The sequence below is a fragment of the Chinchilla lanigera genome, unplaced genomic scaffold (genome assembly GCF_000276665.1).
Source record: "Chinchilla lanigera isolate Chin_1 unplaced genomic scaffold, ChiLan1.0 scaffold00022, whole genome shotgun sequence".
Classification (NCBI taxonomy): Eukaryota; Metazoa; Chordata; class Mammalia; order Rodentia; family Chinchillidae; genus Chinchilla; species Chinchilla lanigera.
In genome coordinates, this window is record NW_004955423.1 from 25,307,497 (window position 1) to 25,323,920 (window position 16,424).

General features: G+C 55.1%; 1 protein-coding gene across 3 annotated transcripts in view; it reads right to left on the reverse strand.

The window, feature by feature from the left end:
* Window positions 1–16,424, reverse strand: part of Dnajc6 (DnaJ (Hsp40) homolog, subfamily C, member 6) — a 113,206-nt gene that overhangs the window by 38,038 nt on the left and 58,744 nt on the right. For 2 of the 3 annotated variants that reach the window (XM_005385302.2, XM_013514470.1), the window contains exons 2-5: window positions 7,844–7,994; window positions 6,756–6,805; window positions 6,532–6,680; window positions 738–860 (exon numbers count right to left, since the gene is read on the reverse strand). In XM_005385302.2, coding sequence (XP_005385359.1) covers window positions 738–860; window positions 6,532–6,680; window positions 6,756–6,805; window positions 7,844–7,994 — 473 coding nt within the window. Of the gene's footprint in view, window positions 1–737; window positions 861–6,531; window positions 6,681–6,755; window positions 6,806–7,843; window positions 7,995–13,277; window positions 13,297–16,424 lie in introns of those variants that run through there. The other variant, XM_005385303.1, reaches the window with a different exon arrangement.

Here is a 16,424-nt window from a genome sequence, read left to right on the forward strand (position 1 = left end):
AGAAGCAGGGAGTTACTCCCAGCTCGTGAGCTCGGGGCCGTCTGTGCGCGCCTTTGCTCACGAGCTCCATCGCTCATTCCAGCCTCTCGTGCAGGGGTGCAACAGGGGGACAGAAGGCACCTTCCTTCCCGAAGGAGACGGTGCTCAGAAAGACGAGGGAAGCACCCAGCGGGACGCAGCATATTCAAGGCCACCGGTCATGCGCCATGGAAATGCCCATGCTGGGAAGAAAGACTCGAGCCCCAAGCTTCAGAGGGTGGGCAGGAGGCGGGGCAGAGCTGGGGAAGGGGACTCGGGGAAGCCCTGGCCGGAACGTGCCTCCAGAAGACGGCCCATCTACGCCGCTACTCACAAGCACACAAGGGCCTTCTTCTCTCATTTTTATTCAAACATTGTAATATAAGAAGAATAAATGTGCCACTGTGTTTATACCAACTTTACTCACACGAAACTCAACGCATCATTCCCCGAGCACCCACAGCTCTCATGTCTACCCCTTTTATAATACTTAGCACATTTGAGGGGCCCCACGTCACACATCAGCTTCTCCCACAGGTACTTACGCTTTCAAAAGCCAAGAATAATACATTTCCCCTCACTTACCTCCCTCAAGTCATCCGACTCCCAAGCAGGAGCTTAGTAAATACTATGAACTCACTGGTCACCCACCCACCAATCAACGCGCAGCCGTCTCTCCTCCACCGCACCAGGCCACCCCGAGAACACAGGCTACTCACCAAGCAGTGGACCACACAGACGTTTTTGGGGTTCTGCAGCAGCCAGTTGTACATATTCCGACACACGGCGAAGAGGTTGTGCAGACTGGGGGCCTGCCTGAGGGGCCAGCTGCACTCTGAGACCTAAGGGGCACAAAGCAAAAGGCACTGAACTCCCCGGGCGACTGCCTGCCCGCCCGGGTCTCCCGGAAGTGAGCCCACGTCACTGTGCAAGACAGCTGCGAACACAGGGTCTAAATGCAGAGGGGAAGGCCATTTGGCGTGGTAATTTTTAAGTCAACACTCTTGTTTCAGCAAAGGTATAAAAATACATTTAGAAAAATATTTTACATTAAACTAGATCATCTTTTACTACGTATTTGGATTGTTTCTATTCCTGGATGACACTGAATTTAACTTCTATTAAGTGTTTTTACCTGCCTACCAGATGCTTAACTGTAGGATTACTGCACAAATCCTGCACTACCCCTAATTTCATCTCAGCCCTCATGATAATATGGAAAGTGCTGGGGAGGGAGCCGGGGAGGACTCATGTGGGTCTCATTTTGCTCTCTGAATAAAGGGGCCCGCGTCTCCACAGGGGAAGCCTTCCACACCTTCAGTTATTGGGCACTCGTGCTCCTCTGGTGTGGGACCACATCTGCTGTGTCTGCTAACGCTGCTCCACCTGCTCCGCACAACCGTCAAGTACGGCAGGTACGAATACGAGCCCACTTTGAAGAGGAGGAAACTGAGCCTCAGACTGTTTTGTCCAAAGCCACACTGCCGCCCAGACCTACAGACAGAAATCACCGTGCCTGGGCGGCACCATCACCTGCCCTGGAGCGCTGGGTGTGAGCTTCAGCCGATGAGCTATTTACTCATCCAGCTAATAAACAAGGAGGGTCTCGGAGACGGGAAACTTCACATCCCACACTTTTCCTTCTTTGTAAGCCACGGTACGTGACTGCGCCTCTCACACGGATCTTACACGAGAACGTGCTTCAGGGCTCAGCTCGGTATCGGACGCAGACCAAGTGACCCACAGATCGGAATTACTAGTGTTGCTATTTTTCCACGTGACTGCCACTGCCAAGCTCTGAGGTCAGACGGAGCCAGCTCTGGGTTTTCTGGTACCGGGATGTCGGTGTTTTAAAAAGAAACTAATGAAGCCGCTCAGGTGGGAGCGCAGGCTGAGGGCTGGGCGCTCACCGCCTCCGGGGGGGAGGTGGGAGAAGGCTGCAGGGGGAAAGCTGCTCTCGGGGCTCGCTTCCAAGGCCTCCCCAGCTCTGTGGTGGGAAAGGACGTGATGGCGAGAGGGTGAAGGCAGGGTGAGCGTCAGAGGCCGGGGCGGCGGGGTGCAGACACACCTGGGGGGTACAGGAGACAGCAACCTGTACACAGGGCCCGGGGGCGTCACGGGGCGGTACACGGAATGCGTAAACACGTGGCAGAGACGTGTGCACACTGGATGTGTAGACAAGCGGTAGAGCAGGAGGGCTCACGCTTAGAGAGGGGGACTTAGGGATGTCGCTTGTGCTCTGGCTTCAGTGGCCAAAGAAAAGGATGGGTGCCAGGGCCACACATCTACTGAGACAGAATCTGGAAAAGCAGGTTCTACAGAGAAGGTGCCGCCACAGGGTGCCTGCAACACGAACACCACCAGCCTGGGACACAAAGTCCTCACCTTCCTCACTCTGACAGCGGCCAGCAGGTGGAGTCTCTGGCCGGCCCCTCCTCAATAACCAATCAAAACGCATGGGGAACCGATCTGCAGTCGCTGAAACAAAGCTTCCTGCCCTGGCACTGCCAAGAACCCATTCGTTTGGGTTGCCTCGTAGTCTTTCCTATGACTGGGGGGTGGCAGCAGAGCACCTCCCAGGTTACCCACGGCTGTCACGGGTATGGCTCCCTCAGCCGAGGACTTGAAATGCTCGACACGGCTACTGGACAACCCACGTGATCAGTGCTAGGCCTGTTAATTTAAACCCACTGACATGTACATTCCATGTCCATGTGTTCATGGGGAATGGAACTGACGTACTGGATAGAAAAGTGAAACCCTGGGAAGATGAGCTTTGCTATCAGACTTACAAACTGTACATCAGTACAAGCTGCTTCCTATCTGCCTCATTCCCTGGTGAACTGCCAGCTCAATCGGGTAAGAGACGGGGTGGATCACGGGGCGCTAACTCACCAGTGGATTAATCCATAGCTGAATGTGCCACGGGCAGCGGGGGCCCACCTGGTGGTGGTGCTGTGGGTGAGCCTCTGGAGAGCGGGTCTGTCCCCAGCTCCCGTGAGCTAAGCAGCTTCGCCCAGCTGTCATGTTTCCGCCAACCATGGACTGAACTTCAGAAACCGTGAGTCAAAATAACCCTCTCCTTCTTTCGGTGGTGGGTGTCGGCTCGTACCAGCAACAGCAAAGCTGCCTCCTACTTGGTGAACTTCTACTAACCCTTCAAAACCCAAAATCAAGTGTCCTCTTGCCTCTGATGGTTTCTCTGACATCCATGGACAGAAACACTTCATCATCTTTGTCTATTTTCACTGTTTACAGCTTTAATCCAAGAGCAACAAGCCCCAGGCACAGGTGGGTTTCCACAATGGATTCACCACTTACACTTGTACAATCTTCTCCGGGCCCCAGATGTCTTGTGGGTAAAGTATAACCAAGGAGTACAAGGCTGTGAGAAGTAAGTAGTCCAGCAGGTGTACAGAAGCACTGGCTTACTGTCAAGCTGTACTGAGTACGCAGTTTCTATCTCCCTACACCGCCACTGAGTTCCATGCGGAGGAACTTCTTCACTTTTACAACCTCAGTGCCCACATGTCATGCATATGACAAGTGCCCTGCGGGTGTTTGCAGAGTGACTAAATGAGAAAGAATAAAGGAAGGCTGAGGCAGGAGGATCACTGCAAATTTGAGGCCAGCCTGGGCTACATAATGAGTCCAAGGCCAGCCTGGAAATACACAGCAAGACCCTGTCTCAAAAAACAAAAAAATAATAAAGGAGTGGATTCCACTGGGCAATCTCTTTTTCCAATGCATTAGTCTACAGCTACAACATCTTGAAGAAGAAGCACTTGCTGAGGTCTTTAGATTACAACAAGGTAAATGTACAGGAAAGCTGTTTTCCCAGGCAATACTTTAAAGGTTTTAAACACAGTGTTCCAAATGTCAGTATTGATACCGAATCTCAGCTAAAAATTGGCTGAATATTCTTAGCACAATAGGCTAACAGTTCCAGAATCATTAAATCAATTCACTAAATAATATTAATTTAAAGTACTCCATAATTATATATTTACTTGATATGTAATTATACACCATGAGGAAAACATATCATTAGAATTTTTAAAGTGTATGCTCCGTCTGAAGGAGGAGAGGTTGAAGGCGTGAGGAGAACGCCCACGTTTAAGGAACCAGTCACGGCCAGCTCTTGTGCTGCCCTCTGGCTTCCCCTGCGCCAGCCCCACGTCCATCAGGAGGCTGTCGTGAACATCAGCGGGGGGCGACCAGGAACTGCGGGTCTCTCCCAGTGCGGAGGGACACAGGCCCGCCACCGCCAGGCGCTCCCTCTGGCCTTGTATCCGGACCAGTGCTAATCACAGCCACCGCCTAGGACAGCCCCACCTTTTGCAGGGATGAACCCCCTTCAGTCACCTCGGCCACGCTTTCAGGCCCAGCGGTCACTGCCACCCCCTACACGAACTCCTTCTCTAGGTTTTGTAAAGAGCGCTTGCACCTGCCTTTGGAGCGACCGGGGTCCTCTCTGCAGGGGGCTTCAGGCCCTTGAGAACGAGAACCAGATCTCTTTCCAATCCACAGTGTTTAACAGTTCTCTGCGCACCTTCCACTAAGACACATGGGTCAGCCATGCCAGGCACTGCTCCAGGTAGCAGATAAAACAAGCCAGCTCCCTGCTCCGCTAGCGCACGGGAGAGCCGCCCAGGGTGGAGGCTCCATGCGTGATGCTGGCTCCCCCATTGAGGGTTCATAGTCACAGATCTTCAGTTCCACTAACAGGTGTGTTGCTGTAACAATATCTTGCTGGAGGAGGATCACATATGCCATCCAATCAGACATCTTCACACGTGCACACTCCTCTCTAGGGATGCTAGACCCTCCTTTACTTTTCAGACGGAAAATGCTCTAGACTATCACAAACCTTTCAAGAGCAGGAAAGTCTCTGTGCAATATGGTGCAGATGCCCTGTGAAAACGACAGCACCGACTTGGTCTCCTAGCAAGAAAGACCCGCTGGGACGATGTGCAGCAAGTCAGGTTTCTACGCACTTTGTTTGGTGCTAACGCAGTGCTCCGAGTCACACAACAGATGGAATAAGAGCTTGAGGGTGGGTTTATTGCCGTGGATTTTTAAGAGCTCTGCTCAGACACCCCATTATACAGTGGCAATTTAGACCCAGCCGTCCAGAAAGGGCTTATTGGTGCTTCTCAGAGCCCCGACAGCAAAGCAAAGGCCACGCCAGGAGCTGTCCAAAATGCAGATCCCTGGCCCTTGACTCTCCGGGAGCAGAGGTCTGTATCTAACCAGGCCTCGGGTGATTCTGACACCACCAAAGTTTGTGGCTCTTCTATGGACTTGCCGAGAAAGCTAGTGTTGCTAACACTCTGCATCCTACTGGATACTAGGATGGACGGGAAGGGGTCCCCGCATGGGAAAGGGTCTTCTTGTGTGTTTCACACATGTGAAAGTTAAGGTCCAGAGAGCACAAAGAGCATTTGGAATTTAGAGCAAAATGTGTTCCGGCATCTGCACTGAGGTCCCGGGTGTACCACACCAACGGCACCGATCCGCTGTGTGAAGGCCGGTTTCACTTAAACATCCGTCTACGGACAGTGCTTTCCGTTTGCTAACAGACTCATTTGAAGTCCCAGGCTAAGTCAAAAGCATTTAAAGATGTTCTTAAGAGAGAAAAAAGCCTTATTTTAGAGAGAACAGAAGAAGTCAGAGGCCAGAAATACCAGGCTCAGCATCAGACTCAAGCTAAGTCAGCACCCACAGCTCCTTAACCAGCCGAAACTAGAAGTATTTCTCCACCTAGTTCAAAGCCTCTTTCACAAGGATAACCCAGCTTTTCCGAGCAACACTGTCGGGTCAGGGCAAAGGTTAAGAACCCAAGCCGACTGGTGGTGTGTTCTTGGGCGAGTTAACTTACTTATTTCTTTGCGCCTCAGTTTCCCCCCTACTTCAGAGGCGCGCTGAATTACATGCGATGCAGGACGCGAAGTTCTCAGAACAATGCAATGCTGTATAAATGTTGGCTCTTGCTCTTAGTGTTATTACTACTGGTATTGAGAGATTATATGACCAAGCCTACACCATGAGCAGGCACTGCTTCTACGCCATCCTGCCCTTAGGGAAGAGGCCCCATACCGAGAGCCAGATGAGTATTTCTACGAATATTGTGGTCCGGCCACACTCCCTCACCTTGATATGGGAAATCAAGGCACAGTGCAGGACAGGGAAACCAGCTGGTTCAGGCCACGGGTCCGTCTCTAAGCTGACCTCATGAGCCACGCGCCAGGAGTCACCAAGCACCACGTGACTGGTGATTCCAGCCTCGGTGCACCCCAGTCAGACAGACACTTTCCTGCCGACATCCGACGTCCTCACTCCAATCTCCCCAACTCCCCTCACAGCCTGACAAGGGCAGCCCAGACAGGGGAGTCTGGAGCATGCAGCTCTCAGCTTCCGGAGTCCAATGGCAGAGGCTCTGAGGAGACCTCTTAAGAGGAAAAAGACCCTCTGCGGTCCTAGCAATGGAATCCCAGAGCTCAAGTCCCTTACCCGGCTGTGAAACTTGGCAGTCCGGTAAGACTTGGGAGACAGATTGTAGACTGTATAGTGGTCCAGATGTCTGGAATCCAAAAAGCTCCGGATGTCATCCACCTGATTCCTGAAGCCTATGTCAACCGTGTCCACAGGGAAGGACATCACTAGAAGAGAGAACACGGATGAGACAGGTCTGCTGCTTCCACGAGCCGTGGAAGTCCCTGACCACAGAAACTTACCAATAATCCTGGAGGTGACGTAAGTGAAGTCTAAATCTCCCTTTGTGTAGCTGAAAGACAGACAGGAAAGGGCGCTCATTAAGATGGTCCACGCGGGATGGGGATTTAGCTCAGCGGCAAAGCACCTGCCTAGCAAGCGCAAGGTCGTGAGTTCAGTTCCCGGTACCAAAAAAGATGGTCCACGCAGCCTGGGATTTCTCCGGGGTCGCTAGCACGTCGTGAACTGGGCCGCTGCTGTCCGACAGGCACCCCTCTGTCCACCAAGGGACACTCTCAGGGCCACTGAAAGAAGACACCTCACATCCGAGGGGCACAACTGTCCCATTCCAATCATGCTCCCTCCTGACAGGCAGAATCTCCACTAACTGATTAACACTGACGGTTCCAGCCTCTCTGCCTACTTGGAAATCTCTTCCCTAAGGGTAGGAGAAAAAAACAATGGAGAAAAACAAATGACACTCTTTTGCTGCCTACCAAGGTCCTAGTCCGGACCTGGAGAAGGGGAGGAAAATGTTGCCTTGAAGCCAATATGAACACCTTGGTTAATATATTGGACTTCACATTTGAATTTCTGATTCAAAACCATATATTGAAATTTAAAGTAACCCCAGAATTTTGCCATGCTATGAATAAAAAGAATTCACATTATTTTTGTGAGAATTTGCATATAGCAGAACAGTAAAAAAAAAAAAAAACCTCTCCCAGTAGGATACAAAAAGCTCTGTTCTGAGGAGAATCCCCGGGTAGTGCTTATTCAGAGGGCACCTACAATGCTACCTCACTTTAATCCTCACGCCCCCAAACCACTCCCATCAGGGGATAAAAGTCAAGTTCGAGAACTGATTAACACGCCTTGGGTCACAGGAGAACAAGCCCAGATCCTGCCTTAGGACCCAGACGTTTGGTTCCGAAGCCTCAGGGGGCAACTCACAAACTCTGCATACCCGTGAGCTGCGTTCTCCCAGCCGTGCTAGGGCTTCTAGAAGATTCCAGGGCTCCGGCAGCAGGCCCCGCTCACCAGATCCCAAGCAGTTACCTGGCGACGGCAGCACTGCCCCAAGCAGGCGCGAGCCGGGAGGCGCGCTCACCTGGACACAGACTGCATCACTCTGGAGGAGGTGTCCTTCAGGGTGTCCTTCAGGTTGTCCTTCAGGTTACTGAAGAGCCTCCCCGCGCCTCCCTTCACCATATCGAAAAGGCCTCCCCCGTAGCTGGGCTCCATGTCTGGGGACGAGGCACCTGCGAGAAAGCCGGAAAGGGCCGCTGGCACCAGCGTCGCAGAGACCCACGGCCCTGGCCCAGCACCCACAGGTCCCGGTCGGCGGAGGGGCAGCAGTGCTGCCAGCCCTCGGGGACACAGGGTCCCTCACGACAGGAGCCCACAGTCCGCGTCCGCGCCTCGGCCCGCAGCCCCATGTGGCCACTGCGCACCTGAAATCCGCGAGTCCAGACCCGGACGGGCCGCTGCGGGGAGACAGCGACCCCGCATTTCACGGGCTCGGGGCCAAAGGAAGGGTGGAAATATCTCGCCAGTGTTTTTGCACGGATCACACACCCAGATGACTGCATTTCAGACCGACTGGATTTCAGACCTATTCATCTATTGAATGTACCGAATGACAGTATTTTTGATCTATTGACTCCATGTTGAAATGCGAGATTTTAGCTCTGCGGAATTTCAGAAATGACACCGTTTCAGATAGTTTCACCTGGTTCTTTTCGCCGTTTTCCTGGCCGGTTTTTATTTTTCATTAGTCCACGTCTGCAGCTTAACAATCCCGGTCCTTGGGTGGAGGCGGGGCGCGGGCGAAGCTCACCCCAACCCCCTCCCCTCCCGCCCTCCTGCTCTGCGCAGTTTCCTGTTCCCTGTCTTTCAGTTTGCTCTTTGTTATACTCTGGGTTTCTCGTAGAAGAGAAGCCCTGTGAGGGCGGGGATATAGCTCAGTGGCCCAGCGCCTGCCTGGCAAGCGGGAGGTCATGAGTTCAATTCCCGGTACAAAAAAAAAAAGAAAGAAAGAAAGAAAAGAGAAGCCCTGTGATACTTAAGCCTGTGCGTCTGATTTATTTCACTTAATGTTACGATCACAAGGGGCATCCATTTTCCTACAGATGACTCAAGTGTGTCCTTCTTTATGGCAGAGTAGTACTCCGCATTGTATCAACACCACATCTTCTTTATCCACCCATTGATGGACGGACAGGCCACTTCCAAGGTTTAGCTGCTATAAATTCTGCTGCTATAAACACGGGTGTGCATGGATCCCTGTGCGTGGATCCCTGTAATACAACGTCTTTAACTCTTTCAGGAAGATACTCAGAAAGGAATAGCTGGGTCAAATGCACTTTCTAGTCCTGGCTTTTTGAGATTCACCCCGCTGTTCTCCACAGGGGTTGTCCTAGTTTACACCCCGTCAACAATGTCGAAGGGTTTCTCCTTCCCTGAAGCCCCTCAGAGCAAAGGAAACAACCAACAGAGTGAAGAGACTACCTCCAGAAGGGACAACCCATAGGATGGGAACATTTTTACCAGCTGCTCCTGAGGGCTAATGTTGAGAAAACATAAAGTACCAAAAAAAAAAAAAAAAACCCTAAACTCCCCAAACAAAAAGACCTGGTCTAAAATGGGCAAATGGAACAAACAGACCCCTCAGGGAAAAGTACAGATGGGCCTTTGACTCTTTCATGGTGGCCACCGGAAGCTTTTGCGTGGCCCGTGTGGCCTGCGTCCTGTGACTATGCTGTTCCAGAGAGGCGGCTGGGGAGCGGCCGGGGGGCAGCCACAGCTTGGAGCCCAGGGGCCGCCCTGCCCTAGTGGCACTGAGCGCTAGCGGCCCTGTACGTTGGCTTCCTTCCCTGCATCAGTCCAGTCCCTCAGAGACCGTCCTCTGCACGGTGGCATACCACGCCCCAGTGTCACCTGCCGACCCTGTGACCTCTCTTCCCGTGCAGCCTCACAGACAGGGGTGCTGTCCAGCTCCGTGCCATTAGCGCTCGTCCAGGGACTCAACCCCAGCACAGCTGGCACTTGAGGCCAAGCACTTCCGTCCAGCCGTGCGGGGTGTGTAGCGTCCCTGGACACTCAGGGTTCGGTGCTTGGGACTCTGGGGACACATTCTGGGACTCCCCAGTTGGTGGCCAAGGACACGGGGCATTGCTTATCCTCGTAGCCAGGCCGCTGCCTTTGGAATCACACTCCACACACGGACTCCGGGCTGCTCAGATGGCCTTCACAACCCGGAGACACACGTGACTGTCACAGCCCCACACCCCGCTGGCGAGAGCTATTCCCCCGGAGTCCGCCCTGGGCATCTATTTGTGAGTGAGGCACCGCGGGAAATCGCAAGGAGCATGGGCACGCATGAATAATCGAATGGGCAACGCCGCAACGTCCACTGCTCACGGGCTGTCCTCTGCCTTCCAGCCCTGCTGGTCCCTGATGATGGCACAGGTGCCTGTCACACGACAGTGTTCATCATGCCCACCACACTGGGGCAGCGACCGAGGCCCGGGGACGGGAGGCGGCTCGTCCCCACCACAGCGGCAGGCGGGATGGCCCGCCGGAGGCCCAGCTCTGCGCAGCTCCAAGACTGAGGCAGATGCGCCAGGCCTGCCCTCTCCTGCCTCTCCCACCCTTCTCCAGGCTGCTCTGGGGGCAGCTGTGCCCACAACCAGCACCCAGCTAAGTCCGTGTCTGTCCGGGCAGCCAAGGCAGAGTCACCGCGCAGGCGGCCTGGGCTCAGTCCTGCTCCATGCCACAGCCCTGAAGAAGACGCAGGGAGCCACTGGTGGGCGATTCGCGGCCCGGGGCTCACACTGCAAATGCGAGAACCGTCTGCTACGTTCCCCTGTGAGAGTGGGCAGTGTGCCCGCCACCCCACTCATCAAGTCTGCCATCACCGAACAGCACCAACGCTCATGGCTGCCCCGGCCCCGGGCCAAGTCGCCCCCTCGGCCTCCTGCTGTCTCACCCAGACCCATCGCCCGAGCACTCTCAGACCCTCTACTGCATCACAGAGCAGGACTCAGAGGCGCCAGCCTGTGAAAGGAGAGATGTCCTTGATTATCCAAAACTCCGCCCCACTGCAGCTCCAGGCTTGGCTCCCTAGGGCCTCAGGATGCCGTGGGAACCAGAAGAACCTGCCAGGGCCCATCTGTGGCCCCCAGATGCCAACTGGATGTCACCCTTGCCAAGACACCAAAATGGGAAGAAGGACATTGTGTGACTTTGCTCTCATGGCTCTTTCAGGAGGTGTCTGGCTTTCCCTGCTGAGCTACAAGGGTCCAACGCCCAGATTCTGCAAAGGGCATCTGTGACAGCTTGTGTCTCAATGTGCCCTCACAGCCTCACGCGGGCATAGAGGGGGCTTCTGAGGCAGCTGGATCTAGAGTGTGTGGTGCTGGGTTCAAGGGTGTGGGACTGAATCACCCCACTGATCGACCTGGCGTCGTTCTGGCTAGGATGAAGGGTGTGAGTGCTACACCCACCCGAGGGCAGACAGCCTGCAGAAGATACAAGGGACAGAGCGAGGGCTAATGTGTGCTCTTGCCTCCCGCTTGCCATGGACTGTCTCTTCTCTGTAATGCCAATCTGCCACGTCCACTGCCTCAGAGCCAGCTGACTGTGGACTGAACCTCTATAAACTGTAAGCCAAGTAAACCTTCCTCCCTTAACTCTGGGTGTCGGGTATTTTGTCTCAGCCATGAGAAAAGTAACTAAGACAGTACCGCAGCTTCTGACAGCTGAGAGAAAGGGCCGAGAGAAAGAGGGTTTCAAGATAGACTCCGCAGCAGGGAAGTGAGGCGGGGAGACAGTGGCACGCAGAAGAAAACAATGACTGCGGAGACCAGGGCGGGACGAATCCACACATCCAACCCGCTCCGTTGCCCGCTTCTGTACAGTCTGGGAACTAACAGTGGCGCTTTTATTCTTGAATGATTGAAACAACGGTCAAAAAAAGAACGATGTTTTGTAACGTGTGATAATGAAGTTCAATGTCTGGAATTACTAGGACACCCCACTGGCAGGCGGCTGAGTGGTAAGGTGTTGGGCTACCATGAGTTGGATCCCTGGTACTGAAGAAGGAAGGAAGAGAGGAAGGGAGGGAATAAAAGAGGGAGGGAGGGAAGAGAAAAGCTATACTTACAAAACAGGACAAAACAAAAAATAAACAAACTACAACACATGCATAGTACCATCTCCTTTTTGTAAAATATTTGCATGAAGAGGAAGAACTCAGATGCTGTAGTAAACACAGGACAGCCACAACCACTCAAACCTCCTCAGCGCCTCCTAGTTCTGGGCGCCAACCTAAATCCCGTCGGGGACGGAGAAACTCATCTCATCTTCACCGCTGCTCTGAAGACAGAGCCACCGAGGGCCCCGTGCACAAAGAAGGCGGCATGAAGACCGCCTGGCACTTCCCGAGGCTGCAGCTGGGAGCCAGGACTTTCAGCTGGACTCATGCAGGACATTGCCGTGGGACCCAGGCCCTCGGCAGGATTCTTTGGTCTTTAGAGTGTGGACAGATTTCCTGCACTCTCTTGGTATATGACTCTTTGGGTGGCTATTATAAATAATCCTATAAACTGTGTGTCCTGTACTGTTCCCCTCGCAAACACTCACTACGACAGCATCTAATCCCAAGGCGAACGGACAGCGGGAGCCCAGGGCAGCGCCTCCCCTCAGCCCAGCAAGCACAAGAGGCTCCACCAGGCTGGGCAAGCACTGAGCAGGACTCTGGGCGCGTCCAGGACCAGCTCTACGGGGAACGGAGCCACTCGCACGTGGAATCCTGGGCCAAAACAAAGAAGCCCTGGGCCTGCGGGAAATTCTGCCACCTGTGGGCACAGAGAACCTGCGATTCCCTCGTGTGACCCCTCTCCAGGGCACCAAAACCACCACTATTGCAGGCCCAGCTTCTGGTGTGGCCTGGGCTCCAGGACAGGTTCCCATCGAGGCCTGCTTGCCTCCCACAGGTGGACAAGCCAAGCTGATCCAAACGCTGAGCAGGCCAGGCTGTGTCTGCACATGGCCAGACCCCAGGCCTGGACACCTCTCACAGTGGGCAAGTGCTGAACCCCAAAGGCCACAGGGAGAAGGTCGGGTCCAGGCTCACTGCAGACCCCACGGAGGGCTGCCACCCCAGTCTCAGCTCCACAGCGACCATAGCTGGAGAGCCAGAGAGGACGCCCCAACAGGCAGGAGTGAGGGAAAGACAGTGGACGGCGCACGGGACACTGCTCCTCCTCCCCGCCAGAGCCGGTGGGCAGGATCTCTCCGAGCCTCCGCGGGCTCGACCCTAAATGGGAGCGAGACGAGGCTCAAACGCAGTAACAGGAAGTCCGTCAGCTAGAAGGCAGCAAAAGAGCTCTGAGCTGCGTGCACCGGCCTTCCTACTCCCGTCTGGGAAAGTGGAAGGGGGTGGAAGGGATCCCGCTGACCACGCACACACATGCACACACGCACGCACACACGAGGGAAACAAGAACCCAGGGAAAAGTGTGCATCTTGGACCGACTCACCGGAGACCTTGTGGTATAAGCTTGTGCGAGCAGAAGCCCGTGGTGCCTTCCACAGAGCCCTCCCAAGGGTGGTGAGGCCGCACACACAGGCCTCTGCCCCGTCGGCCGCTCCGTGAGGGGTAACTCGAGGGAGAGGCGGAGCCGGTGTGGCTGAGTTATGGGGTCGCTCCGCACAACAGGCCACCACTGGGACTCAGCAATGCTCCGCCGGAGGAGCGTCTCCCGTGCAGATCCGAAGGGCACGGTGATCAGGAGCCAGGACAGGGCCCGGCATCAGAGCCCTCGCCAGTAGCACCATCCTGCAAACGCAGGGAAAGACCCGGTCCCCAGTGTCACCAGCTGTGCTGGCTCTTTCCTGTCTAAATTATGCTCCAGCAGCCCTGACGAGAGGAGCGGGGCCTCACTGCACATCGTGCTGCAGTAAGAGCAGGGTTAATGACGCAGCCGCGGCCTCGGCATGAAGCTCCACTAACGAAATCACGGGCTTTATTGGATTCCAGGCCCAGCACCGCCTGCTGGGTTGAATCTTCTGAGACCTGCTCCTTCCCCCGTGTGAAGACGACCGAAATGTGCCAGAACAATGAAGCCAAAGATTGGGCGTTGCCAAGGAGACGGATAATTGATGATTTTCCGGGTGCAGCAGCTGCCCAGCCAGGCTAGGGAGGGACTGTCACTGTGATTCATCCACACCTGTGCCTTCTACAGGCTCAGGAGGTCAGATCACCTCTCTGAATCTCAGCTTCGAAAGGACCTCGATAAGAGAATGAAACACACACACACACACACACACACACACACACACACACACAGCCATTGCTGTACTGGGCATGGCGCCACAGGACTATAATCCCAGCACTCAGAAGGCTGAGGCAGGAGGATCGCTGTGAGTTCAAGGCCAGCCAGCCTGAGGTACATAGGGAGTCTGTCTCAAAGACAACAATAACGACAAAAAAGTGGCCACATCCTCACCCCTCCTTCACTTCTCTATCATATTGCAGCCATCCACAGGAGAAGGCTGAGGCAGGAGAGCTGTGTGGCCTCTTTTCTGCAGGCTGCACCCTGACTGGCTGCGGAGATGCCAGCACGGAAGACATAAACAATAGCCACACCCCAGGGTCCCCAGGCGAAGACGGCTTCCAGCTCCTCTTGACACTTGGCCAGTGCAGACACCAGCACGTATTTTCTCCTCCTCTCTGCGGTCTGTTGTGCTTCTGTCTGCCTGTGGGGCAGAAACTCATGCCCAGAAACCCTCCACCTACACAGAAATGGGCATTGCCTCTCCACCTCAAAGCAGGAGGGAGAGGGGGCTGGGGATTTAGCTCAGTGGCCCAGCGCCTGCCTGGCAAGCACCAGGCCATGAGTTTGATTTCCAGTACCGGAAAAAAACAAAACAAACAAAAAAAAGAGTACATTTGAAAGCAGGAGAGGGGACCCTCTGGAGACCAACAGTGACGTGTGAGCCACGAGCATGGCAGGTGCTGGAGCCCCACGTCCGGGGTCCCTCGCAGACCTGGGAGCCCACCCGGCATATGTGAGAGAGGGGAGGCTTTTGTTGAAAGCCACAGGAAAAAAAATGGTGTGAATGAGCAAGAGCAGTGAGAGGATGGCACGGAATTTACACGCGTGTCAGGCAGCCCGCACAACACCTGCCAGGGCAGACTGGGAGAGGGCACGGGCTGAACAGACCCACTCTGCCCAGAGGCCAAAAGCTCCATCCCTCCACCACAGGCCACTGCACTGCGACCCCTACAGACCCCTGCCAGCGCTGGCCCGGCCTGCAGGCCCCCACAGTCACCTCCTCCCCACAGCAGCGCTGCCTGGCAAGTGTCACCCTCCCCGAGAACAGAGGAGGAGCAGGCCGAGGACCAGTCCGTGTCTGGGTCTGAAATGGCAGGAGCCCAAGATCGGGGGCAGTGACTTGGTCTGGCTCACAGTCTCTGCCCTGTGTCCTCCCTCGGCGGGAGGAGCCCTGAGTTCTGCTTTCCGGAGCACTAATCCCACTCCTGTCAGCGCTGCCCTGCGACTGAGGCTGGAGAGCTGGGCGGCACCCCGAAGCCCCCACCCCAGCACGCCGGGACTAGGTTTCCACATATCATCTTCAGAAGACGGAGCACAGGACCAAGGCTGAGAACCTGGGCACAGCCAGGGCCGTCCCCACGTCAGTCTCGCTCCAAAGCCCGCGTTCTTTGGGTGACATTTTGCTGCTTCCTGTGTGTCTCTTGCAAGCTTCAAACACGAAGGGAAATGAGCAAAGCAGAAAGCCTGCCGGGGAGTAGAAAAGCCGGCCCGGCCTGAGGTCGGCTCCGCGCAGGATTGAAGGGTATTTTTAAGCCCAGACGCCCAGCAGGGGAAACTGCACAGTGCTGGTGGCTGGGAAGGCACAGACTCACGACAGCGACCCGCTGGGACCTGAGTAGGCATAGGAGGGAACCTGCAGCCCCGCGGCCATGGGGGCCGCTCACGAGGCTCGAGACACTCTTTCCTAAATTAGGTGCCCTGGATGTGGGGTCAGCAGCGGTACAGACGCGACTCTCACAGTCACCAGCCACGCACCAGCACACCCCAGGGTGGCAACCGAGCGCAGGCAAGCAGGAACCCAGAGAACCGAACTGTGGTGCTTCACATCTTCCCCCGAGAGCAGCCCACGGGCACCCCAACCGGTCCCACAGCCAAGTCCCCAGGAAAACACCAGCGCTGACAAACCCAGACCTGAAAGCTCCAACCGGATGCCACAAAGTCAGGTGCAAAAAGGGCCTCGCCCAAGGGGACCAAAGGCCAGGCCACCGTGTCCTCAGCCAAACCCACCTTGGCAGGTGCGCTTGGAAGGTTTGCTTCAGCAGGGACTGTGCAGAGCTGTGCACCCTCCGGTGATGTGGGGACAGTGACAAGGAAGAGGTGACATGGGCCTTCCGTGTCTGCTTAGCCCCAAGTCCGTGTGAAGAGTACAACATCCCCATCACTCTCATGAGCCCAGGAGACCAGTCCTCCCAAACTGCTCTGGGTTGCCAGGCGTGGTGGTGCACACCTGTAATCCCAGCACTCCGGAGGCTGAGGCAGGAGGATCACTGCAAGTTCAAGACCAGCCTGGGCTACAAAGTGAGCTCAAGCCCAGCCTGAACAGCAGAGCGAGACCCTGTCTCAAAAAAA